Source organism: Gavia stellata, chromosome 10, assembly GCF_030936135.1.
Source record: "Gavia stellata isolate bGavSte3 chromosome 10, bGavSte3.hap2, whole genome shotgun sequence".
In the NCBI taxonomy this organism is placed as follows: Eukaryota; Metazoa; Chordata; class Aves; order Gaviiformes; family Gaviidae; genus Gavia; species Gavia stellata.
The window spans coordinates 24,334,253-24,360,145 of NC_082603.1; the positions used below are offsets into that span (position 1 = coordinate 24,334,253).

Here is a 25,893-nt window from a genome sequence, read left to right on the forward strand (position 1 = left end):
GGGGGGGAGGGGCGTGAATCGGTGGCGTTCTCCGCCGTGAGACGGAAAGAGAGCCGTGGTCCTGACGGGCAGGCACCCTCCGCCAATGGGGAGGCAGGGCTGGTGCGGACCCCGCGGAGATTGGCCGGCGGGCGGAGAGGGTGGAGCGTGCGCGCGCGACGGGGCCCGCCCGGAGCGGCGGGGCGGGGCGGCGTGGGGGAGGGGTGCGCGGGGTGACCCGCCCCCCCCCCCCCCCCCAACACCCCCCCTCCTCCGTGCAGGGCCGGCCCGGCAACATGGCCTCGGAGCTGGAGAGCCTCAACCCCAGCGCGCGGATCATGACCTTCCGCCCCACCATGGAGCAGTTCCGGGACTTCAGCCGGTACATCGCCTACGTGGAGTCGCAGGGCGCGCACCGCGCCGGGCTGGCCAAGGTGCGACCCCATCCCCCTACCGGGCGGAGGCGGCGGGGCCGCGCACCGGGCTCGGCCCTCGTCCGCCGAGCGGGGCCGGGCCGCCTCCGCCCTTTGTTTACCGCGCAGCGCCGGTGGGGCGGGCGTGCCCCGGCCGGGGGTTTCCAGCCCGACTTCCCCAAGTTCGGCGCTTTCCCTGGCAGCGGCCGGGCCGGTGTGCTCGGCGGTTAACGGGTGCGTTTTGCTTCCTGCAGATAGTTCCTCCGAAGGAGTGGAAGCCGCGGCGGTGCTACGATGACATCGACGAGCTCGTCATCCCAGCGCCCATCCAGCAGGTGGTGACGGGGCAGTCCGGGCTCTTCACGCAGTACAACATCCAGAAGAAGGCCATGACGGTCCGCGAGTTCAGAAGAATCGCCAACAGCGACAAGTACGTCCGCGCCCGCGTCTCCCTGCGACTAGTTACTGCGGGAGTGAGTTCCTGCTGCCGGAATTCCCGGGGCCAGGTCCTCGCTACGGACTGGTGCTGGTCAGAGGGGTGAACATAACGCCCTGAGCAAATGAGGTGTGCTTGTAAAACTGGCAGTGCGGATGGGGACCTTTGTCACTTGTGTCATCTGCTGAGAAGACACATAATGCCCGCAGAACTTTTTCTTTCTGCTGTGGGTTCCTGTCTGTTTGTCCCCGCTAGCTAGACCATCAAAATGTTTGCTAGTAGAATAGTAGAGAAAGGAACGTTCTTGACATGAAAAAGGAGACAGAGAAAAGATCACTTTAACAGGAGATAAAGCAAAATGACCTTTGAAATAACTATTTAGAAATAGCATTGGAATTGCCAGCTGCAGTCGGTCCACTGAAGCTTATTTTGTCTTGCAAGAGCAGTACACATCACACGTCTTAGGATTCTGTTTCTGTAAGAAGAGTACTTTTCATTAGGTTACTCCATGTGTTGTATATATAATTGTCTGGAATAGATATATACACACACATACATTAAATAGGTGTTAGAGTGTGAATTTGATCCCCCAGTTCTGCACAAAGAGGCCAGAATATAGTTAGCAGGGAATGGACATCAAGAACAGATACTTACTTGGTAAACTGAGCGTGCTTGACTATTTTACTAGCTGGTGAGTCTGGAAATGTCTGTTACTTTTACAGTGGTAGAAAACTTCAGTTTTGCTTTTTTTCAAGTTGTTCTTTGTATCATTTCTGGTTTTGACTACGTCCTTCCTTGCTGAGTAGCGACAACTAGAAAGTGAAATTGTTCTGACCCGAGAGAAGTGCGCAAAGCAAAAATGAAAGTCATTTGAGAAATGGGGGAAGTAATTTTCTTCCTGATCCTTTGTTCCCAAGTCTCACAGGAGCAGAGCTGTGGCTGCTCTCATTGCTGTTCTGGGAGTTAGGGGTCTGGCTGATAACATGGCATTAGGTATTTTTATTGTAGCTTTTGATTCTTTCAGTGGTGGAAAATGTTGGTATAGACCCCTCAAGTATCAAACTGCAAAGTCTTTAGTATCTTTGTTTTTTCAGGTACTGCACACCCCGCTACACGGACTTCGAAGACCTTGAACGAAAATACTGGAAGAACCTTACATTCAATGCCCCCATCTATGGTGCTGATGTTAATGGCACACTTTATGACAAGGTAAGAAAACTGGTTTTGTTTTCAAGTCATGGTTGTCCCTGTATATTGCATTCCATAAATACTAATGTAGCATTTGACTCTTAACTTCCAGAAAGGGTTAATGGTGGTCTTAGCGAGCTCCAGCTTCTGGAGTAGACAGAAACACAATAAACCATATGTTTATAACATACTCTCCATTTAACCCAGATAGTTAAAGGCTAATGGAGGTAATGTTCTAAGCTCTGTTAGCGCTTCAGCGTAATACAGTTTAGTTCAAGAAAGCAAAAACCACTGTTGCATAAGTGTGGCTTTTGTACTGCTTTGTCCTGAAAGGCATAGGAGACTTGGAAATGTTGATCAGTGAACATGCACTGCTTTGGTATCCACTAGTGTTTGTATTTTTGTGGGACAGCTCTGTAGCCGTTATGTGTTGGGACGATAAGCATTAGAAAAGGGTATGCATTCTACTTGCTAGTCTACTAAATTATGATTATTTACTTTTTAAAAAATGTTGGGAATGAAAAGTGTTTCTGTTCAAGAGGGCTCAGTCGTTCTCTGCTCTGTAAAGTCTATAGCTTCATGATTATTTCTTCTTCCTAATCATTATGTTGGCTGGTAACTTTTTTTTCCCCTCCATGAAGGTGGCTAGTAAACAATCAGTATGTAAGCTAACACCATGCAAAAGTCATGTTTTTCAGTGAACTAGCTAATGGTTTGAGCTGTGCCGGTAGATGAGTTGTCTTGATGTGCTGTTTCACAAGTGTCTGATAGCTTTTGCAACTGTTGTCTTAGTTGTGTGGTTCTGTTCTTCATAATGCTTCTTTAATGTGAGGCTTGTGTTTTGCAGCATGTAGATGCATGGAATATTGGCAGATTGAACACCATCCTGGATATTGTGGAGAATGAAAGCGGCATAACCATTGAAGGAGTGAATACTCCTTACCTATATTTCGGCATGTGGAAAACTTCCTTTGCTTGGCATACTGAGGACATGGATCTCTACAGTATTAATTACTTGCATTTTGGGGAACCCAAGTCATGGTAAGATTTTCTAGGGAAGCCTCTAGATGTAGAAAAACAATACCATAAAATATTGGAGTCAGTCGTGAAGTTATGAGGGTTGACTAAAGGAATTGCCATCCCTCCGATCTTGCAGTGCAGTTATATCTGATGACAAGAACACTAGAAACCTGTAAGGAACTGCAAAGCAGTGCATGTCCTCAGGAGCATTTGTTTGCTTACCTTCTCAAAAGTCCATTTGCTGTCCTGAGGTAAAGCGGCCTTCAGAATTATAATGTAAGGTGGGCACTTTCTGCTGTGATAGGGCCAGAACTTGGAAAACTTGCTTATGATTTCCTGAGGCTGTAAAATAACTATACAGAGGTAGTATGTCTGTTGTCACACAGGCACTAGGGGAACAGGCAGTTTTTACCAGACTTTGAAATGTAGCTATTTATCATAGATCTAAAAGCAGGCTAGTGGATCTTGCTGAGTGGTTCGTCCAGTGTCTGAGCTTTCATGATTGTTTTTAGGGGAGGCTCCCGAATTTTTCTGTAGCATGGGTTGCATTTTAAGAGTGAATCATTCCCTTCTGTTCACAAATAAATTTCTCAAGCAACTTCAACAATTGTTTCCATGGCAGTTTTGTTGGAAACTAGTATTTTTGGCTGCCTTTTAATACAACTTTGAAGTCAAAAATAATAGCTAGCGCCATGTGACCAGTGAACAACCCCATGCAGTGGCAATAGCATGGGAACACGAAACAGAATAGTTCAATCAGATAAACCTTTTGGCCGTTGCTTCTTTTACAGTAGTACGTGGAAGAAGTTAACTTTGCTGATACCTTAGTCTGATATATTTAACAAGGAAGTCCATCAAGCATATAGCACTCTATTGCAGAGCAAAAGCAAGCTAAGTGGTTTTATTTACTGTAGTCAAACCAACTTGGAGTTTTGTGGCACCCATAAAAAGGTGTGTACAGAGAGAGAGAGACGTAGCCCTAAAGAGCATGCCGCAAACTGTGCACATGTTAAGGATGTGGCGTTGCGTCTGTCTTAGTCCCATCTTAGTCTGAGCAGCTGAAAGAGATAATTCCATTTTCTCTCTTGCTATGTGTTCCTCTTTGCACTGAGTTTACTAGTGATTGCACAGCTGTGAACTGAGACGGGTCAGGAAGTGTTCTTCCCTTTCTTCTTGCAATACATGTTTTGCTGCACAGATCTGCTAATTAAATGCATCAGACTTTCTGGTTCCTTAACTGCTTAAGCACAAGTCAGTGGAGGAGGTGGTCGGCTTTTGGCTCTTGATTTTTCTTGGGATAAAGAGGTAAAAGTCCTTGATAAAGATTTTTAGCTTTACACTGTCTCTTTCAAAGTTTGATGATACAGAGATGGAAGACTTTTTTTTTTATAAGTAATTCATGCCTTGATGCCCATTTATGATTTCCAGTCAAATTTTGAGATTTTTGTCATGTCACCTGAGCTTAACAGACTTGTTCTTATGACTGCAGGTACTCTATACCTCCAGAGCATGGGAAGCGACTGGAAAGACTTGCAAAAGGTAATTGGGCAATTCCTATCCTGCCTTTTGTGGAAGGTGGGATGGACAGTTGCAATGGGTTTCAGTTCTTTTAGAGTACGACATGCCTGTAGTATTTATAAGAGCACAGGCTGGCACGACTGAACTAATAATTTGCCTTTTAGAATATAGATTATATTACTTCTGAGTGTTTGTTTATACTGTACACACAAGAGAAATGTCACGTTACAAATAATGCAGTTGTGGTCTGTCTAACCTTTAATGAGAAAATCCTTAAATTATTAGTACTGGAAGGTTATAGCCAAAGGAAGATCCTTCTATGTGCGGTCTTTCTTATGCTCTTTCAGACTGGCATCTGTTAAAAGATAAATCTCCAGGAGTTGTCCTTTTAATTCAGAATGCAAGCTAGCACAGTTCAAATAAGGTGGCCCATACTTGTAGGCCTAGGGAAAAATACTGTTTAGACAGTAACTTTTCCTAAAAATTACTGAAAAATTAGTTTAGTTTACAGCAGAACAGTAACATTTCTTCTTGCCTTTATTTTAAACAGGCTTCTTTCCAGGAAGTGCCCAAAGCTGTGAAGCGTTTCTCCGTCACAAGATGACCCTCATCTCTCCATCAATTCTGAAGAAATATGGCATCCCATTTGATAAGGTATAGAAAAGTAATCACGGTTATACCAGCTCAGTCAAGTGGTTCATGCAGCCCTGTCTCATCTCTAACAGCAGCCCATAGCAGATGCTTAGAGAGGAAGATAAGAACAGGGAGGGTATAAGGCACTGTACCTCCATTTATCTGGCTGTTGGGGCCTCAAAGAGATTGAGACAGAAAAATCTGTCAAGGACTATTAAAAACAAAGGCTCTGTCTTCTGTGATTATTATTTTTTTTTAACTTAAAACTATATACAACATCCTGGATTAGATTAACTTCACTGCTTAGCTGTGTATTCAGTGAAGAGAGATTGTTCTTTCTTTGTTTCAGACTTGTCCCTTGCTAATTTTGTTTGTTGTGATCTGCTTGCTTAACAGAAAATATGGCTTGTTCCCTATTAATTTTTTTTCATTGCATTAATAGCTTCACAGACTTCCTTACTTTCTCAGGTGATAACCTGCCACCCCCCCTCCACACACACACACATTGAAGATCTAGTCTTTGAGTCCTTATTCAGAACTACTGTCACATATGCGTGGGCAGCTGAAGGGTTTTGTTGTCATGTACCTTTGTTAGACAGTGAGGAAACGTTGAAGAGCAGCAGTGGAAGGCTGCCTGAGAGTTGTACTTGAATATGAACAGCGAAAGAAAACAATAGTAAATTTCCAAGTTGTGTGTGGCTAGAAATTTTACTTAGCCTTAGATACTGTTCAGCTGAACTTGTAGGTGATAACAGAGAAGTTCTTTTTTGACCTTCAGATAGCTTGTCACAAAGTGTTTCGTATGTGTAACTACTTCTGTGCTATTTTGACCAGTTGTGTTGTGTTTTAGTAAAAAAACTGTTGAGTGTTGCTTTCCAGTAAGCAGATACTTAACATAAGTAGGAGAATAGCAAAGATAAGTATCAAGTCTATCCATTGAAGCAAGTAACTCCAACCCCATCTGTGGGTGGGGGTTTCGGATGCACTGCCTGAGGGGTATGGGAGCTCCTTTTATTGACACCCACCAGGTAGACTCTTAAGTTGTGAATAACAATGCGGTGTGTCAATTCTCTTCTAGGTGACACAGGAGGCTGGAGAGTTTATGATAACCTTTCCTTATAGCTATCATGCTGGCTTTAATCATGGCTTTAACTGTGCTGAATCTACCAACTTTGCTACTCTTCGGTGGATTGAGTACGGGAAGCAGTCTGTACTGGTAAGCGGTCTGTTGCCATCCTATTGCGTACAAATGACTTAATGCTCTGCTGTTTATTAAGCCCCCAATGTTTGTTCTAAGGGAGTGAATTCAGTGCTTTGTCCATTTAAGATGTCATGTTTGCTTTCTGATATGGTAACAACGTCCAGTCAGCCTCCTGTTTCATGTCCTTGTTTCAACTATGGATAGCATATAACATGGTTTTTAGCTTTGTGTAGGTCAAATGAGGCTTCAGAGAAAAGCAGGGGACTTGTTGTCTTTCCAAAGATGAAAGGGTGTGTTTGGTGGTCAGGATTCATCAGTATTTTGTCCGATATTTTAACTATTATTTATTGACCATTTAGCCTGGAAGTATGACTTTGGTAACTTAAGTCACTTATCAAAGTAAGTATCTTGGCCGAACCTTTAGACTGGATAGTGTTATATCCCTGTAGAGGTGCCTTACAAACATGGATTATGTTTTCAAAAGTTACATTGAAATGAATGCTTTGAAGCACTAGTTGTAACCATGCCCAGACAAGGGGAACCTCTGCTGCTCTGGATAGACCCAGAGTTTGTATGGCTCCGACTTCCTCATTATAGTCTCTGGTTTTGCTGGCTCTTTTTGTTTGAGCTTATTTTAAAACAGTCAGCTTCTACCAGCAACTCTGTAAATGGGCTGGTGAGCTTGCTTTCTTAGTTATTGTGATAACATCTGGTTTTCTGTTTTGTCATTTTTGCTGGCTCTTCTGCCCAGTTTTTAGTCACTTAATATGTGCCCTTTTGACTTCCTGGGAAAGAGTCTTGAGAGTTCTGAGGCTCAGTTATGTGTAACTGTGGGAATTTTTTCTTCATTTAAGCTCCTGAAAGCAAAATGATACAGGAATGCAGAGTAGAATTGTTGAGTATGTGGCCTTACTTGAACATTTTTTTGTTATTTCAGTGCTCGTGTCGGAAGGACATGGTGAAGATCTCCATGGACGTGTTTGTGAGGAAGTACCAGCCAGATCGTTACAAGCTTTGGAAAGCCGGGAAGGACGTGACTGTCATTGACCATGCTCTTCCAACCCCAGAGGCGGCAGAGTTCCTTAAAGGGGATCTCATGCAAAAAGTCAAGAATGGGAAACAGTGTGCTGAGGAAATGGAAACAGGAGGGATGTGTAAAGAGGAGGTAGACGGGGATGAGACGAAAAGGTAGTGCTTTATATAGTCCTCTGCTTTTCTATTGGATTATTAGAAATTGGACCCAGCTGCAATAGAATGCCATTCTGATAGAACAGCAGTCAGAGTTAGCAGCAGTCTCTTTGCTTGGGAATAGGGTTTACTCTTAATTGCTTTTACTGTTTGAGTCCACGTTGATGATGGTCTGTGGTAGACAGGAAATGCACCAGCTTAGAAGGTAGTTCTTCAACTTTGGGCAGATGTCCAAAGCCTGATTGGAAGTGTCCGCCGTATAGTGGGAGGCTGGAAGAAAAAGGGGGTGTATTGGGATCATGGGACAGTACTTGCTAGCAAATTCCGGTATTACCAGTGCTGCAAGCTGCAATATCAGTGTGCAGTTCTGGTTGCTGAAGGTGAACAGGCTAATCATCTTAACATTTTGCAGTTAAATCTTTTGCAGCCAGTGTCAACTACTGTTCCTAAAGCTGTCTTTGGTGGTGGGGTTTTTTGTTGTTGTTTTGGTTTTGTGTTTGTTTGTTTAAGGTAAAGAATGCCCAGCTAGAACATAGCTGCCTAATACATGATTAACAGATGCTGAGGAGTCGTCCCTAAGGATTATTGACTCTGCTTCTGTAAAGGCAAAGAAAATGCTCAGAATAATTTGGAAACTATTTGACTTGCCAGATGCTGTCTCATAAAACACTGACCCAAACCAGGCTGTATTTTGTGCATCCAGGCACAAATTCAACAAGCTTACATGTTTGGTAACCTGATGTATGGATTTGTCTTCTGCAGTATCCCCAAGCATCGCATAGGAACAAAAAGGCACAGGGTCTGCCTGGAAGTGCCTCAGGAGGTGAGTGAGAGCGAGGCCTTCCCGAAGGAGGAGCTGAGCTCTATGCAATATGAAGCGGACATGACAGAGCCTCCTGAGAGACCTACGAGTGAACTTGTGCGGCAAGGTGAACAAGGGCTCAAGCTTCCAGGTAACTGTGTGTCAAGCTTTATCCTGGTACGGCAGGCCAGGATATTATTCTTCAGGGAGAGAAGCTGCTAGAGCTGAATCTGGGGCACTCTCTCATATGATGCTAGTCGGTAGGATGTTATCATATCCAAAAAAGCAGACCCTAGTTTGTCAGAGCCATGGCAAGCACTTCAGAAATTTACTGTCTTGAGAATTAGATATTACCATTTTATTTTTCAAGACTGGAGAGTGCATCTAGAACAATTTTAGGTTGTGCCCTTCAGTTAAATTTGTCTGACACTTCTGCCACTGGTTTGAGTAAATGAAATAACCACAGCTTGAATTGTTAGCTTTTGTGGCCTATCTGTGGATAACTTCCCAGTGAGAATTATATAAAAAAAATGTTGGAGAGCAAAGGTGTAGGCAGCCATCCTGCAGCTGCTTCAATGACTGACTGATCAGGTTGGTCACAGGGATGTTGCCTTTCAGCTGAATTAAAAGGAACAGGAAGTATTGCATGAGACTTGCTTAAGAAATTGGTGTTTCTAGCTTTTGATTTTTGCACTCTTTATTTTGTCTACCTGCATACAGAAATGTATTGGATGCCTCAGTAGTCTAAGGTCCTCTCTATCCCTGTTGTGTAATGTGATCTGTTTATAGAAATTGCTTAGTAAAACATACACGTGCTTCCTGGTAGTGTGCGTCTGGTATGCTGTATAGATGTTTTATTTGTGATTTTGTAACCATTAGGCTGGAGGAAAATTTAAGTGGCTTGTAATGGGTCAGTTATCCTTGTTCCATAGGCCCCTTGCTCCTCCCTTAAGAGCAACATAAGGGCAAACATATGTAATGCCTCCCTCTAGTATTGTTTTCCAGCCTTTTGCAGCTTGTATTTAATAATCTTCTATTGGTTTATGGGGTTTTATTTTTCTTCTGTTAAGTCTCCCATGAACCCTTGTAACCTCTTACCCACAGCATTATGTGGTCAGGAGTTGAACTGTTTAGCTACGCTGTATAAAGGATCGTCTCTGTTTTTAACTCACTCTCTGCTAGTTTTGTTTGATATACCTTAGTTCTTGTGCTGGAAGAGGCAATGAGCAGATGCTTTTATTCTCTCTCTCTAAGCCAACCATGATTTTATAGGTGTTTGAATTAATGTTCTACTCTTCATGTGACTTAATGTCACTTTTTTTGTGTGTAGTACCTTGCTTTCCTGTTTGGCTTTGTGCATATGGTTGCACAAATATTCTCTCTGCTGCCCAGACTTTAGAAAAAGTCAGTATGTCTTTTCTTCTAAATCGTGTAGACTCTGCCAAATTTGAAGAACTGAAAACGGTGAAGCTTGAGGAGGAAGAAGAGGAAGAGCAAGAAGCAGCTGCATTGGATCTCTCCATTTCACATGCTTCAAATTCCACTTCAATTTTGACAACGTCGAAGCAGAGTGCAACTTCCAGCATCCAGCCCAGCTCGCCTGTGTATTCTGGTTCTTCTGACTCTGAAACAACTGATCTGTTGGCAAAACGAACTCTTCCTGGGCCAGCTGGTGTGCTTACAGTCCACAGCTATGCTAGAGGGGATGCCAGCGGATCTGACAATGAACAGACTTCAGGAAAGAAAGCCAGTGCCACCGCCAGTGTGAATGAGCAAGAACTGGCAGAGGTATGAATGGCAAGAGTTAAGGGCTGTATTATGTACTCACAGATTTGCTGTGACAAAACTTTGCATCTGTGCAAATGACGTTTTCGTTCCATTGGTGTTTGCATGGCAGGTTGCTTAGTTGTTAGTGTGTTTTTTTTTTTTTTAATACCGATGGGTTTTGCTAAACAAACAAGAATTAAGATGAAAGTCTTATACTCTTACCTCTTCTAGAAAACAAGGTGATCCCTTGTTTTGAGAACTTCTCTAAGTTATTTAAGTGCTTTAAGGGAAAGGGTAGCTTGGTGGTTTTGACATGGTAGTGTTAAAGGCTGATTCAGGTCCTTTTATAGTAACAGAAACCTGTTTGTACCTAGAACGAACCTAGTTCAATCCATCCTTTATTACGAGTGCATCAACATGTTTGAGGGGTTTTTTAATATAAAGTCACATACATATGTACATGTGTGTGTCCCTTCCAAAAAAAGAAATGATGGAACAAAAATTATTGCTTGGGAGAATGTAAAGCTGAGTGTTTAAGAACTTCCAGTGAATGTTTTATTACACAACCCAAAGAACCTTGTAATAGTTAAAATCTTACCTGGTGGTGTCTTTTCAAATTCTGTTTTCCTCTTTCAATCTGTGTTTAGAGAGTGGTAAGCCGATAATGATTATGTCTCTGAAATTCAGAAATTAAAAAATGGAACAGCAAATGGGCAAATCTGTTGATAATTAAGCTGAAACTGAGAAAGAGTCCTCATGGATATTTTAAACTGAAGAAATTCTGTTGCTGATACTGATGTCTCCATTGCATACTCCATACAGGGAAAAGGTGAAATTTTGAAAAGGTGTAGATAATTTTTCCCAGTATGGTGTATTTTGAAACAAATTTTCCATCAGATGGTAACTAGGAATGCTAATTTCTATTAGAATAAAAGCATTTCTGTTCCTTAGAATTCTTGTATCCAACTCTATGTAGGAGAACAGAGATAATGGTTGTTATGCTCTCCTCTTCTGGCTGCTTTATGAAAGAAGAGATTTAAAAAGATGCAAGATGCATTTAATCTAAGATTTGCTTCTGCTCTTAGAGGAATAACAGATTCAAAAGGGGGGCGGAAAAAAGGGGGGTTCTTATCTACTGAGAGACTTCCTGGGCTGTGGCAATAATTGCCTTTATTGCCTTGCTTGTCAGGTAGTAGTAATTTTGTCAGTGTGTCACTTGTTTTTACATAAGGCTAAGGGAAGAGGAAATAAATATTGTTGTAGTCTCCTTCTTCCAGCCTGTCTGGAAAGACATCAATGCAAGTAATAAGCAGAGAGGGTGAAAGTTTCCTTCATTTAAAATAAGCCTTTTAGTTAGAGATGCCAATGAACTCTGTAGTTTTTTATTATTTTTTTTATTTTTGAATTTGGAATTTTTAAGTTGACATACAAACTGAGGATTTCTCCAGAATGCGTGAGACTTCTTATCGTGGCTCTTCTAAGTTGAACCATTCAACTTGTCTGTCTTTGTTTCTGTCTTTTACACGATTCTTATATAAACAGACTTGCATGAAAAGCTATGCCTGGGACCTGTGAAAAGTCTCTATTCTAATGGCTCAACAGAGCTAGTACAGCTCTGTCTGGTTTTCGTAGCAAAAGTGCTGCAAGCAGTTCTTTCAAAAACTTAGCTAGTTTAGAGCTGAAGTTACTTTGTTAGAAATAAAATCATGGAAGCATGTGTGCATTTTGTGGAGGTTTCTTTAAGTTCAAAATAAATTCCTTTAAAAATAATGTCAAAAGGACACGTGCTAATTGACTGCTGAATTGCTTCTCCTTATCCAGGTAGCAAAGGAGTACATAAGCTCAATGAAGGAGAGTAAGAAGTCCAAGGGTCGTCGCCAGCCGTTGAGCAAGCTCCCACGCCATCACCCCCTCTTGGTTAAAGACTGCATTAGTGATGATGGTAAGTAAGCCTTGTGCTCTTTGGGAAAATGTAGAGAGGGTCTCAGCTTCTGTGAACAGTGTGGGCTATTCCATTAAGTAATTGGCGATAAACAGGAGTCAGCAAGTGACACCTCTGCATCCTAGACAAGGTGCTTATGTCACTTTTTTGTGCTTGCATCATTAAACTTTTCTCTCAAATGGTGTCTTCTTTCTTTCCTGTACCATTCTTTGGAAAGTCACAACTCTGAAAGGGAAGTTAAACCAGTACCAGAGACTGTTGCATAATTGGCATCTGCCTTAGAGCATTCCAGTAATGGATGTAAATATTCATGATTTTAAAAAAACCAACACCAGATCCTTTGGCTGACAGCCTTAGTCTTGACGTAATTTGGAGCTGCTGCTGTTCTCACCCAATAAACATATCTTGTGTCTGCACGATTAGTAGAAGCCTCTTAAAAAGGAGACTGGCTCCCATCACCCTTCTGTCAGTTTGATTTCTGGCAGTCTTTCTTTCATCTCCATTCATAACTTCTTGCCTTACTTAGTTTCATTTGCAAGAAGGGTATCTATAAAAGGACACATAATCACTGAGTTAATGATCTCTTATCGCAGAGGCATCAGAGCAACTAACTCCTGAAGAAGAGGCTGAGGAGACAGAAGCATGGGCCAAGCCACTTAGCCAGCTGTGGCAGAATCGGCCACCAAATTTTGAAGCTGAAAAAGAATACAATAGGACCATGGCTCAGCAGTCTCCGTATTGTGCTGTTTGTATGCTCTTCCAGACATATCAGGTACATAGACCAAGTCTGTTAATGTTATCATAGAGATATCTGAATAGGTTGCTGCTGTGATGCATAGTTTTAAAAATGTCATTTTGCATATTGCCAGTTAACAACAGCTGTACCAGTGTTGCAGTCTTCCCAAGGAATTGTTCCAGGAGAGCACAGTTGGGTGAACCTCACCGCACCTGTGATGGACTGCCTGTGGGTTCCCAGGGGCTTGCTCAGCTGTTCAGCAGAAGCTTTTGTGTTCTGTGGCCTTTGCTTGAACCACAGAATGGAGCTTGAATGTTGGTGGAGCTGACTATAAAATCCTATTTCTCTTTTCCAGACTGACACCTTCACGTCTACATTTTTTTAAAAAACACTTTAAGTCCACTCATAGCACATGGTCTTTGGGGATCTGGCAAGGAAGAAAACCTTTTAAGTAAAAGGATTTAGTGTTGTGTTTGTGGATGGCATGGATAGAGAGCTCTCTTTTCTTGGAGTTTATCCATATTGACAGTAGCTATGGCATGTGAAATTGTGCTTTAACAAAGCGTGGCTGTAGCAGTGCATAGCCTGGGACGGGTTGCAGAGCCCCTTTGTCATGTTGACTAAATGTTTAGGCAGGAGTCCGTCACTGAATTTTTTGCTGTACCTAAGCTAAGTAACTTTAAGGTAGCTTGAATCGTCGTCTGATTGCATGCTCAACCTGCAACTTAGAGACAGTTTGTCCCTTCCCATATGCTAGGGGTATTTGATTCATTTGAGATCACCGTATGATTATGGTGGCACTAGAAACATGTTCACCATGGTTTTGGAAATAAAGACCTCAAATTTTTGTTGAGGGTTATATTGCATATAGTTCCTAATTACCATGAAAATCATAGACCATCGTTTCTGTTTGATCTTGCTATTTCTGTCTGAGAGTAGGTTCTTGTTAGGACTGGAAATTCTACATAGAAGCTACGTAGTACATGGGGATTTCACTAGTGCTGACAGTGTATAAAGGTAACAATTTGAGGACAGTTTAAGTTCTGTTAGCTTCTTTTTTTGAGTTCTAAATGCTATTAAGCAGAAAACTCTAGCTGCAGGTTTTCAGATGTCTGTCCACACCAGGCAGTGAAGCAGAAACTCTTCCAAGATTTGAGCTGTGGTTAGAGTTTTTGTTCCAACTTCAGAAAGTCTATAGCAAGTCTGGGAACTCACTTGAGTTACCCATTCAAATAAAAAATTGGCACAAAATGCCAGACAAATACTCACTTTTCCTTTGTGAGGAAGAAAAGTATCTAGCTGCTTGGAAAAATAAGTCGCATTTTCTTCAACTTTGTTAGAGATTTCCCTCAGTCATTTAGTCTTTTGCTTGATGTGCAATATTCAGTGTAAATCAGTAAGTTTTACAGAATCTGAATAAACAAGACTTGCTGAAAACATGCCAGTTCCCTGCCAGCTGTGATCCTTACCTGGACTTTTTTTCCTACCTTTTGATGTACTGTAGGAGGCACAGTGCAGCTTCATTCTGCTACTGCAATTTCTGCTAATAATATTTTTAAAAGATTAGGCAAGCTACTTTTGCGGTGGCCTACGAGGTAGAAAAGGAGGCTTGAAACATTTCTCCAAAGAGAAAGATTCACTTCTATTTAGCTGTTAAGAAGAGTAACTTGAATAGAGGCATATCTCTGTAAACTTCACATGTAATTGCTGTTTGGTTTGACACTGGTTTAGATGAGTAAATTACAAAAGATTAGTCTGAAAGTCTCCTAAGCTTTAACTGGGAAACTGCATTTTCAGTCTGCTTATTTCCCAGGAACAAACTAGTTTCAAAGCCCATTAGACTTGTTCAGAACTACACTAGGATTAGAACTACACTACATGGGGATTGCAGCCGGTATCTATTTGTGTTATCATATTGAGGTAAGATAAATGTACAATGTTGGATAGCGGTGTTATGATCCCCTGTATTGGAGGGCGTGTGGTGGGGGGGGGTGGGATGCAGCAGAGGTGTTGCCCATGAAGTGGGCTTCGTGATTCCATCTCTTCTTGGTTTGTGTGTCTTGTTGCTTATTAGAGGGATGCAGTTCAGACCTTACATTTAGCCATTTGGGTAGAAAATAATTTCATTCTGAAGCTGCAGTAGCTGAGGATTTTATAAACTAACTACGTTTTCACCTAACCTACTAACCCTTTAATCTTTCAGCACCTTCTTTATTTCTTTCTTTAAACTGGATATATGTATGGAATAATGGGTGAGTAAAGATGATGTGAGACGGTTTATACTTGTAAAACTTAAATTTCCTCTCCATTCTTTACAGGCAGAGTGTGGAGGCAACAGTCAAAACGCTGGAGTAACTCCAACTGCTGTGGGTGGGAAGATCCGAACCAAACCCCTGATTCCTGAAATGTGCTTTACTACAACTGGCTGCAGCACTGATCTCAATCTTTCAACCCCCTACTTAGAGGAAGATGGAACCAGTGTACTCATCACCTGCAAGAACTGCCATGTCTGTGTTCATGCAAGTGAGTGCATCTAGACTTAACCCTAAACTCTGGTGTTCTCTGTAGTAAGTCTGTACGTCAAAGCAAGCCTCTACCAGTCTGTTTAATGTACAAATAGACCAAGTTCAACCCTTATCTGAATGGTATGTACTTGCAGTGCTGGCCATTGAAATATGGAGTTGGCTGCAGGGATAACTTGAAATATACAGCATCATCCTTAGGCATGTTGATTTTAATTCCTGCTTTACTTCTGGGCTCTAGGGGAATGGGTCTGAGTTTAGGTAAGCTCTTAAGTGAGATGTGTCTGTTCTAGGTTGTTATGGTGTATCCCCTGACAAGGCCACTGAAGACTGGATGTGCTCTAGGTGTACAGAAAATGCCTTAGAAGAGGTAAAGTTTCTCGTAAGATTCTCACAGATGGAGTCTGGTACATCTGGGAACTTGGCTACAAAGTTCCTTACATAGTGTTGGAGTTTTTTATTCTTTCCTGTGAAAAGAAGGCAATTTAGAGAATGTTTAGGAGCCAATCTCTTGTATTTTGGTGCTTTTTAAGCCATAGTGATACAATCCTTTTAACTAGTGCAAAGCTGCTGAGCTTACTTGAGTCATAGGGAAGATGTTCTGCATGAATGTGGGAATAGCTCCATTGTCTGTCTTAATTTATGGTAGCTACTATTTCTAAAACAGAAAGTAACTTCTGTTAGTAACTAGGGAGGCATGCACATGTGAAGAAGGCAAGAGTGGGATTCCCGCAAAAAGCTATACAGGTTCTAGATAAGCAGAACAGGTCAACCTTTTGAGTTGTATTTGTTCATGTTTGTTCCAGATCCTTTTATACATCCTCAAAGGATATAGGGTATTGCAGTTGTAAAAGGAACCTGTAAGGAACAAGTTGAACTAGTCTTTAGTGATAGGTCTGCTTGCCTTCAACAGACTTGGGAGTTTATATTTGTTGCCTTAAGGACAACAGCTTTTGAGAGCCGAAGGGCTGATCTGTACAAGATAGTTAGCTCTTCTGACAGTGAAACCATTTTCTTCTTCTGGATGTGCATTTTGAGGAGGGAGTTTTGAAGCAAGTGTACCGCTCTGGACTTCACTCTTTCAGCTAATGCTTTTTTTTCCTTGTGCCAGGACTGCTGTTTGTGTTCATTACGAGGAGGAGCACTGCAGAGAGCCAATGATGACAAGTGAGTGTTCCAGCTTTTTTTGGTCTTAAGGGAGAAGCTGAATTCCTAAGTAGCTGAGGGTAAGGTAGTAAAGCCAATGTCTGCATTTGGTGTAACAGTGACCAACAACACCTTTCCCACTTTGTGTTACTGGGGGGGCTATGGTAAAGTGTGTTCATTGTGTTCACATGCAGCAATTGTCATCTCTTCAGGTAATGCCTCGCTCTCATTCTGTTGACAGCAGCTGTTCATTTATGGTGCAGAGGTATAATGTACCACATAAAAATAAGGTTCCTGATGAGTTAACAACTCTCAGTTAACTTCTCACAGAGGATTTTGATTTCTTCGTGTGGTGGCGATGGAGACACAGGACAACCATAGCTTTAAGTAGCACAACGTATTGAAGTTCAGGCTACCTCTCCAGCAAGTATACTGCATACAGCTGCCCTGTGTCCCTTGGTGTGGGGGATTGTCTGAAGTTATTTGATGCAAAATAGCAGTGGGACAGACTTTGTAGCACCATGGAGTGACTGAAACTTGGCCTCCAGAAATTTTCTGAACATCATATGGAGACTCAACCTCTTGGTCATGGTCTCAGAAGTAATTCAGTAGTGACTGAGCAGATGCTGTGGGACAGGTTTGTGAAGGAATAAACCTATCTGGCGGGCTTTTGTAATGCAGGTATGCAACGAGCACAAGCCACACTAAATTGCTCTCCTGTTAAGCCTGTTAGTAGTAGATTAGAAGTATGAAGAAGTCTTGGTTTTGCCCCACATGTACCCTGTTATTAGCAGTAGAAAGGAAGATTACACTGCTAGTTCTCAGAGGCTATTTATTGTGGTTTATATGGCAAACTTAAACAGAATTGTATTTACTTAAACTCCAAAGCATTCTCTGTTGGCCTAATGCATATTAATTTTTGTTTCCCCTTTTCTGTCCTGACAGGTGGGTTCATGTGATGTGTGCTGTAGCTGTACTGGAGGCAAAATTTGTGAACATTGCAGAACGGAGTCCTGTAGATGTTGGCAAAATCCCTCTGCAACGTTTCAGACTGGTAAGGATCACCTGTGCTTCATTGGTGAGGTTTCAAAGTGCCTCTCCAGTCCGTTCAGAATCTGGGAGGCTTTGCTTATCCCTCCAACCCCAAGTCATCTCCTCTTCAGACTGAAGAATTTAATCTGCTCTGTTCTTTGTATGGAAAATAGCAATTGTCTCTGCCCTTTTTTTGAACCTTTCCCTGTTCTAGTATGCACTTAATTGGATGAAGAGCCAGCAAGGGGGGTGCAGTTTTCAGTATGTGGCAAACATTTATACAGTGGTGCAATTGTGATAGTTGTTTTGTTTGTTATTTTTCTAATCCCTAGTATTTGACTTGCTTTATTGGCTGCTGTTGAGCACTGTGATGCTTCAGGATATGTGAGGCATTTGTATAATGGGTGAATGTCTTCAGCAAGAAAGCAGCTGTACTTAACTCTTCTAACAGCTCAGTGTTGAGGGGGAAATGATTTTTAACTGGTTTGCATATGCTAATGCATTACAGATAACATTCTTTTCCTACAACAGCCTATCAGGCCTGACCCAGGTGTAGTTGGGTCACTGGTAGTAGCGATAGAATTTTAACTTCTGTGGTTGAGGGTTTGGTTTTTTTGTTGTTGTTGTTTTGGTCTCTGGTCTTTGCCCATTATTCTAATCTTGTTGCTCATCCCTGTGTCACTTAATAGCCAACTGCTGAAAGGCCCTGTTGATTTTTGGACTGTTGTAGACTGATTTAATCCAAAGTCTTCTGTTGCTAGCATCCTTGGGTCGCTTTGTGCATGTTGAGCTGGTAGATATTTAACATACATTTTTTGTCTATGGGGTTACTTTAAATTTATGAATTATTGCCTTGTCATAAACTAGAACTGGTAGCCTTTTCCTTCTTTTTAATCAGAAAGTAGCAGTGCTGTCACAGACAGTAAATGGCACAGTATCAGACACTTAGACCAGCTAGCCCTTTGTGTGGGTAAAAGCTGGTGCCAGCCAATAACCACTAGTGTCCTGTCCACAGAAATGCATCTTCTGCAAGAAGCGAAGAAAGAGAATTGCAGGTTGCTGTGTACAGTGCTCACATGGTCGGTGTCCCACATCCTTTCATGTCAGCTGTGCCCAAGCAGCAGGAGTCATGATGCAGCCTGATGACTGGCCATTTGTTGTCTTCATTACCTGCTTCAGGCATAAGATTCCATCTCAGGCAGAGGTGAGTAGGTGTGTGATTCCCAGGATTTGAACTGCAGTATCCTGGAGGGACTGAAGAGTTTTAGACTGTGTAATTCTTCTAACACTTCATTGAAGGTTTGGCTCTTTCAGAATTTTCAGTATAATCTAACGGTGTTGGTCTTGGATTCTGATCTCAAAGTTACTGCTGCTCTGAGTGATCTTAGTCAGGTCCTTTATTGTATTTTGGTTTGCAGCCCAGAAGGACTGAGAGCATTACATCGCTCCTGTGGCTGTTGTAATGAGGAATAATAGTGGGGTTTATGCTGTGATATTTGATATGTAGGAGTTAGTGCTGGGACTCCGGCATGCTGCATGATTTAAGTGATTGATTAGTTTATAAAGTTCCCATGTAGCCCTTTTAACCATCAAAACCACAACAGTCTGTTAGAGAATATTTACTGTAAAAGCCTTGCATTGCTCTGAAGAATGAGAGCTTAATTTACAAAGTAAATTAAGGACAGCTGCATCTAACAGATTGGGCTTTAAGCATTTGAAATACCAGAGGCAGAACTCTTCTAAAAATGCTGCTGATGGTGTCTTGAGTAGAGTTACTCACCTGAACGAAAATATTTTGCTTCCTTGTCTGCCAGCACCAGAACTATGGTCCTCAACACATTCTTTATTGAGTCGTGTAAAAAGTGATTTTTCTCTTCTCAGCGAGCAAAAGCTGCACTCCAGGATCTGTCACCTGGACAGATAGTCATCAGCAAGCACAAGAATGGTCGCTTCTATCAATGTGAAGTGGTCAGCCTTGCAAAGGAGACTTTCTACGAGGTCAACTTTGATGATGGTTCCTTCAGTGACAACCTGTATCCAGAAGACATTGTGGTATGTTATGCAGTGGGAGTCTGGCTCCGGTAGAGGGCACATGATGTGAGTTCATTCTTGCTGCTGCAGAGCAGACGCACAGGGATTTGGTAATTGTTCCAACCCTAGGTGGTGGTGTGGCTGGGATGTGCTGCAAGATGGCCTTAGGGGTGTTAAATGAGACTGACTTAACTGAGGGCACATAGGAACAGGTGTAACAGGGAGTGCAGCTAATCCTTGGCTGCTTAGCAGTGGTAGGTCTGAAGGAAAACTTGCTGATACTTGCATACCATTCCTGCATGAAGTACTTTGAAGTTGGGCCCACTGTTGGGATTTAAATACAGATGACATAGATGAATGTTTCTCAGCCTAGTTCTCCATCCCTAAAATGGAGTAATTGTTGGGGTGATGTGCAGTGTGACTGGGATGGACTCCATGGTGGTTTGCTGAATCTTCACATGAGGAAGTTGTTTACCCTTCTCCTTGTCTCTCCCACCTTCCTTCTTTATACTGTAGAGTCGAGACTGTCTTCAGTTAGGTCCCCCTGCTGAAGGGGAAGTTGTGCAGGTGAGATGGACAGATGGACAAGTTTATGGAGCCAAGTTTGTTGCATCGCATGCCATCCAGATGTACCAGGTACAGAATTGTCTGAAAATTCATCATTCATAACAAACTGATCATGTTAACAGGGCAGTGCTTAAAGCCAGCAGAGCTATAGGGGAGTCGTGCTTAAACACTTTAGGGGAAGTTACTCAGTGTTGTCAGCAATGCCAGATGCTGGTAACAGTTGCTGGACTTAAGAGCAAAGTGGTTGCTTGCAACTCTACTTATATCTGGCTACCTACTTGAAAGCGTCAGCTTCTGAAAAATTCCTGGTCTGCAGTTCTTCAGTAGACTCTGTTCCTGTAGCTTAAACTACTTAAAGTAAGTTTGGGTTTGCTTTTCTCTGGTTAGTGAGGGTGCATCATGCCTTGCACACTTCCAAAGGGATGAATGTTCAGGCCGTATTAAAGTGACTAACCAGACTGTCTTGTCAGGTGTTACAAGAATATCCCAAAACTTGCTGGGCTACTTTTATTGTCATGCGATTGGTGAGGTTTTGGTTAACATCTGTTGCAGTGTGCATACCTGCATATGTATCTTGCAAAATTCGAGTGGTAAAAGATTATTTCATGAGAGGCCTCCGTAGGGAGGAGAAGGCAAGTTCTGGGTAGCCATGGGAGGGTTCTAACTTCTGAGACTTCTGGTAGAACTTCTGTTTTTCTTCTAGGTGGAATTTGAAGATGGGTCACAGCTGATGGTGAAAAGGGATGATGTGTATACTCTTGAAGAGGAGCTTCCTAAGAGAGTGAAGTCAAGGCTGGTAGGTAAACAGAGTGTAAATTTCTACTAAAGAAGCTCATTTAACTTAATTTGTCCTTGAACGGCAAGCAGAGTGCATGGTAACAAAAGATTACAATCTGATGCTCTCCTCAATTGTTGCGAAGATTGGTAGTTGATCAGGCAACAAAAGCAAAGTTCTGTCTCGCTCTGGAGAGACTTTAATTCTCCTTCTGCAGACACAGGAGTTTATAGCATAGAGTCACTGTTTGGGACACTGCGTTAATACCCTTTCATGCCTGTATTCCTAAGTTCCATTGTCTATTCGCATTGCAAAGAATGGCCAGGTTCCTTCACTTACCCTTTGTTCTGAAAAGCTCTTAGTAGGGTGGCATCAAGAGAGCTGGCCATTTTTAAAAATTGTAAAATAATTCAAGTGGGAAAGGACCTCTGCAGGTCTCTGCTCCAGACACCTGTTCCAAGAAGGGGTAACTTAAGCCAGACAGGGTTGCTTAAGGCTCTCTCCAGTCAAGTTTTGATTATCTCCAAGGATGCAGATCCCACAGCCCCTTTGGGGTCCCTGTTCTGTTGCTTTATGCTTCCCGCTATAAAAAACGTAACTATGGACAGCATGCTAGGGTATCTTGCTTTACATCATGATCATGCACACCCTAATGCAGAACCTGTTGGTAGGCACGCAGAGTGTTTAGAGGTTTAAGAAAGAACGTATCATAGCTGAATCCTGTGACCAGGTGTTTAAACATGCCTGCTCCATAAGGCACAAAATGTACTAGACTGCTTGAAAGTTGGAACAGATTAATGTTTTTATTCTTTTCAGAAAGTGATTGTGAACTTAAAATAGCTACTCAGTTAAATTTGAAACCTGTGATTCTTTAGATCTCTGATTACAGTTCACTTAAACTTATCCCCAGACTTCTAAATCCAGTTTCTTAAATATTTTTCTGCTTGTGTTTGGTCAGTCTTTGAAGAAGGTTGAATGTTCCCAAGTGTCCTGACTTTGTTCTTTCTTACATGCAGTGGCAAGATGTGGGGGCAGTTATGTGATCAGTGTTCTAGTGACTAATTCTGGTTTTTCTCGTAGTCAATAGCTTCAGATATGCGCTTCACGGAGATCTTCGCAGAGAAGGAGGTCAGACAAGAGAGAAAGAGACAAAGAGTGATCAATTCACGCTACCGTGAAGATTACATTGAACCTGCGTTGTACCGGGCCATCATGGAGTAAGCACTGCCTGTGGCAGAGGAAGAAGATGCCCACCTCCCCCAAGGATTTAAACGCTCCAGTACAACAGGCCATATTTGGATGCTTTGAATCCAGGGTTTTTTTGTTTTGTTTTTTTAAGGAAGCTAAAAAGCTGATGCTCTGCAGTAGCTGAAAGGCAGCTGTTGGATAGTGAAACAGATCCCATTTGCTGAAGCTGATGCCTGCAGACTCCTGGTCTGAAGTTGGGTCCTTACTGAATAAGCCAGTTTGGGGGTGTTGCTTTCATCTCGTTGAGCAGTCTTGCTTTTTTATTAGAGACAATTTTGACAGGTGGCAAACTCTTTTGGGAGTTGTAGCCAGGAATCTTGGCAGCTGCAAAGTAGTACGGTCTATTGTTTTAATTGAATAATGTTCCTGATTTTGGGAGTCTCCCTGGTGACCACACCTGGGCTTGAGCAGGCAGTATTACTGGTGCTTGAAATTGAACCTCTTTTTATATTTATATCCATATTTTTGTTGCAAGCAGCTTCAGTATCTTGTTTCTCAGCACCTCCTTTCTGAGGGTTGAGCTGTAGGCTGTTCAGATCCAAGCAGACAGGAGGTGCTTGTGTGAACAGGTGAAATGTGAAATTGAATCCTATAGGACAAGTTATTTAACCCTCCATTTAATATTTTTGTTCTGATACTTGTTTTGACTTACATACTTGTAAGTTTAATAGTATGTGCCTCAGAATCAATGAAATCTGTCTGGAGCCCTGCGCAGTGCAGCCTTCTAACAAGAATAGGCATTCAGCTCCCAATAGACATTCAGCTCCCAAAGAGCTGCTTCTGAGTTTCTCCCCACCCCCTCTAAGGCAATAATGACCAAAGGGACAGAGTCCTAACTCTCCCTTCTTGAAATCCAAGCATCAGAGTATTGGGGATGACAGGGCAGCGGTATCTGAAGCAGTGCAGTACCTCTTCTGTGGCAGCACTGTCTGTCGTGTGGCCGCAGGCTTTTGCTTACAACAGCTAATACTGGGTCTGAGACAGATAAAGCATGCACTGAACTGTATGTATTACTGAAAGGCTGTGCAATGCTCTTCTGAAGTAGGAGTGCTGCTGTGTTGCTCTCTGGCAAAGGTTACCACAGCATTTTTATAGAGTATTGGTAGGGCACATCTCAGTTATGTTGGAGGGAACTTGCTACCACAGCAATAGGAAGCTGAGTTAAGCTGGGTGGTAGGTGTACGTGGAAGATGTGCCAACTTGCTCCTAGTAATTTAAGCATTAACACACCACAGTAGGAGCTATGTAAATACAGGTTCCTTTCCCATTCTGTAGGAGAGGGATTTCAGACTGTGGAGCAGATTGGCCACCTTCTTTTTGCATGGAATGATGGGGTGACTTTCCTGCTGGAGAAAACTATGGTTATGTGTTCTCCAGAAACAGTTCAAGAGGAGAGTTTTCTAGTGAAACAGACCGAATGCATCCCTGCTTCTATAGGGACATGGCAATGTGTCTGCAAAGTCTGGATTTGTAACTTTTTTCCTTTTGTTACATAGGAACGCTATAAACCAAACTCTTCTGAAACCCCGGTGCATCGATTTGTGATTAGCAATAAAATGTAGTATTGTGTAGTGATACAACTCTTGATCAGAAAAGAAATAAACTACAACTTTTATAAAGAAAATCTTACTTATCCCTACATTTTTATAGGGTCAGGAGGCTGATATGAGTAGCAAAGATTTGCACAACCACTGTTTTGCATAGAGGTATTCTGTCCCATTTTTGTGGTGGAATACCTCGTTCATCAGTATTGGAAGGCTTAAACAGATTCTGAAAGGAGGTAGTGGCTTTCCTTTGTGGGTTTTTTCTTTTTTCCTATGTCCAAACCTCCTGGTCTCAGGGTATTAAATCGCTTTCTGATGAGTGGAATAGTTGGCTTGATAAAACTAGGATCTGTTAAGACCGGAGTCTAGTAGCTGCAGTTACTCAGGTGTAGGCAATGGGAACGAAATTGTACTTTGATGTCTTAGCTTGTACATAAGCCTCTCTGAAGTGATGTGAGCAAACGTGGAGAAGAGCTGACAGGGCCTTAACAAACTTGCCTCTGTTCTGTCAGTGTATCTTAAGATTTGGTATTAACTTCGCGTAGGCTGAACACTACCTGTATATTACTGAAAAGCATACTCTTCGTATCATCTGCCATTCTCCTTCCAGAGAAAAGGTGCCTGTGTTCAGGCTTTCTTCCCAAACTGCCATATAACTTAAATGCACCTTTTAGGTGCCACGTGCTACCTGTGCTGCAAACACCTGGCTCAACAGCTTCATCCTAAAATGATGACCTAGTACAAAACAGCTGGATTTGTTTGGAGTGCTGCTGTTCAACTGCAGCAGGTTTTGCCACCCGCCTCCAAAAGCATTGAGTGACTTTCAAGAGCTCTTATGCCTATATTTGTTCTGGAAGAGGAGCTTTGTTATGCTGCATTTTCTGCGGGCTCCAGATCTGCTCTTGTCAGTTGGCTGCACTGTGTTGGGAACTGCTGCCATCCTGCACTCTGAGACAAAGGGCCTTCCCAGTTTTCCCCTGAGTTCTTGTGCTGCATCGTTCAAATGTGAGCATACTTTACCTACTGCAGTGATTGAACTGCGTTTTGGCTTCTCTTCGTGAACTTAAAATTGGTGACCCTGATGTTTGAGGGGTCTATGTTGTTTGACTTTGCAAAAACAATTGGTTTTATGGTTTGAAGTATAACAGGTAGCAATAAAAGCTCTTTACAGAGCAGCTGTCTCAAAGGTATATATGTTTTCCGTTACCTGCACTTTGATCGTGACTGGTAATAATTTTCTCCAGTGGTTTGTTTTTGGAAGTGTATTTATCCCTGTTACAGCATCATTCCAGTGAGAGCAAGGTGCTGCCAGAGTATCAGCTAGGCAGGTGCTTCTTGAATGTGTTCAGTAGGAAATCATGCTCTATATGCCCCATGAGAGCTCTGATGGCCCTTCCTTAGGTCCACTGCATGTGATGCTGCAGGCAGTAGACCTCCTCACTTCACTTTTCGTGAAGTTTCTGCCTGTGACTGGTTCAGGTTTTACCCATAAAAAGCATTTTTAGTATAAACATGTAGTGGCTTGCCCTTAATTCAGAATGAGCTTGGCAAGCCAGTGATTACTTTTTATAAGGTTTAAAAAGGTGACTGTATTCTTTGTAAAGCACCTGATTGCAGTAATGTTTCTGCCTGTGGCTGGACTTCCAGGAGACCTCTTTGTCCATCAGCAGACCCCTCAGATGACCAGAGACAGTACCGTCAGTAGTAGGACCCATTCTCCTTGCTCCTTCTCCCTCTTCCTAGTGTTTTGAGCTGGGTTGAATCAATTCTGCACCGTTTGAGGAGCATAGCTACATATCCCAAGGCTTCCAATGCATCTCTGTTCTTCCATTCTCTAACTGGGCTCCTGTTGTCTGACATGTCTGCAGTTGTACTTGTTTTTTTTTTTTACGCAAACATGGGATGAAATCAAGACTCTGGTAGCCTGTATGTTGTTTTCAATTTGATCAAGTAATAAATCTAATTTCAAAATGGACGATCTGTAGACTAATTTAAGAACTAAAGTGATGTAACTTGGAAATTCTCATCATGCTTCTAATTTTCCTATTAGCATTATTCCTTTCTGATACTCATCTCTTTAATGCTTAGTTAGTGAGCTCTTGGGTGTCTTTCAGAGATGCTATGTGGAGTTCTGTTATTTAAGGACTCAGTCCAGCATGGCTGTTCAACTAGAACAGGGACAGAGCCACAGATTCGTCCTTCCTC

General features: G+C 42.3%; 1 protein-coding gene across 7 annotated transcripts; it reads left to right on the forward strand.

The window, feature by feature from the left end:
- The first annotated feature begins 275 nt into the window (after window positions 1-275).
- KDM4A (lysine demethylase 4A) lies at window positions 276-25,629 on the forward strand. 7 transcript variants are annotated; one of them, XM_059821587.1, is made up of 22 exons: window positions 276-413; window positions 647-822; window positions 1,923-2,037; window positions 2,864-3,057; window positions 4,526-4,575; window positions 5,105-5,208; window positions 6,266-6,403; window positions 7,326-7,576; window positions 8,339-8,535; window positions 8,665-8,673; window positions 9,814-10,166; window positions 11,967-12,087; window positions 12,681-12,859; window positions 15,142-15,346; window positions 15,639-15,715; window positions 16,457-16,512; window positions 17,437-17,545; window positions 18,539-18,727; window positions 19,405-19,575; window positions 20,071-20,190; window positions 20,825-20,917; window positions 21,977-25,629. In XM_059821587.1, the coding sequence occupies exons 1-22, from the start codon at window positions 276-278 to the stop codon at window positions 22,115-22,117; spliced, it is 3,186 nt and encodes a 1,061-aa protein (XP_059677570.1). In that variant the 3' UTR covers window positions 22,118-25,629. The 7 variants fall into 7 exon arrangements, with proteins under 7 accessions (XP_059677570.1, XP_059677568.1, XP_059677566.1 ...); XM_059821585.1 differs by lacking the exon at window positions 8,665-8,673 and having other exon boundaries at window positions 8,339-8,544; XM_059821583.1 differs by lacking the exon at window positions 8,665-8,673 and having other exon boundaries at window positions 8,339-8,529; window positions 9,778-10,166.
- The last annotated feature ends 264 nt before the right edge of the window (window positions 25,630-25,893 follow it).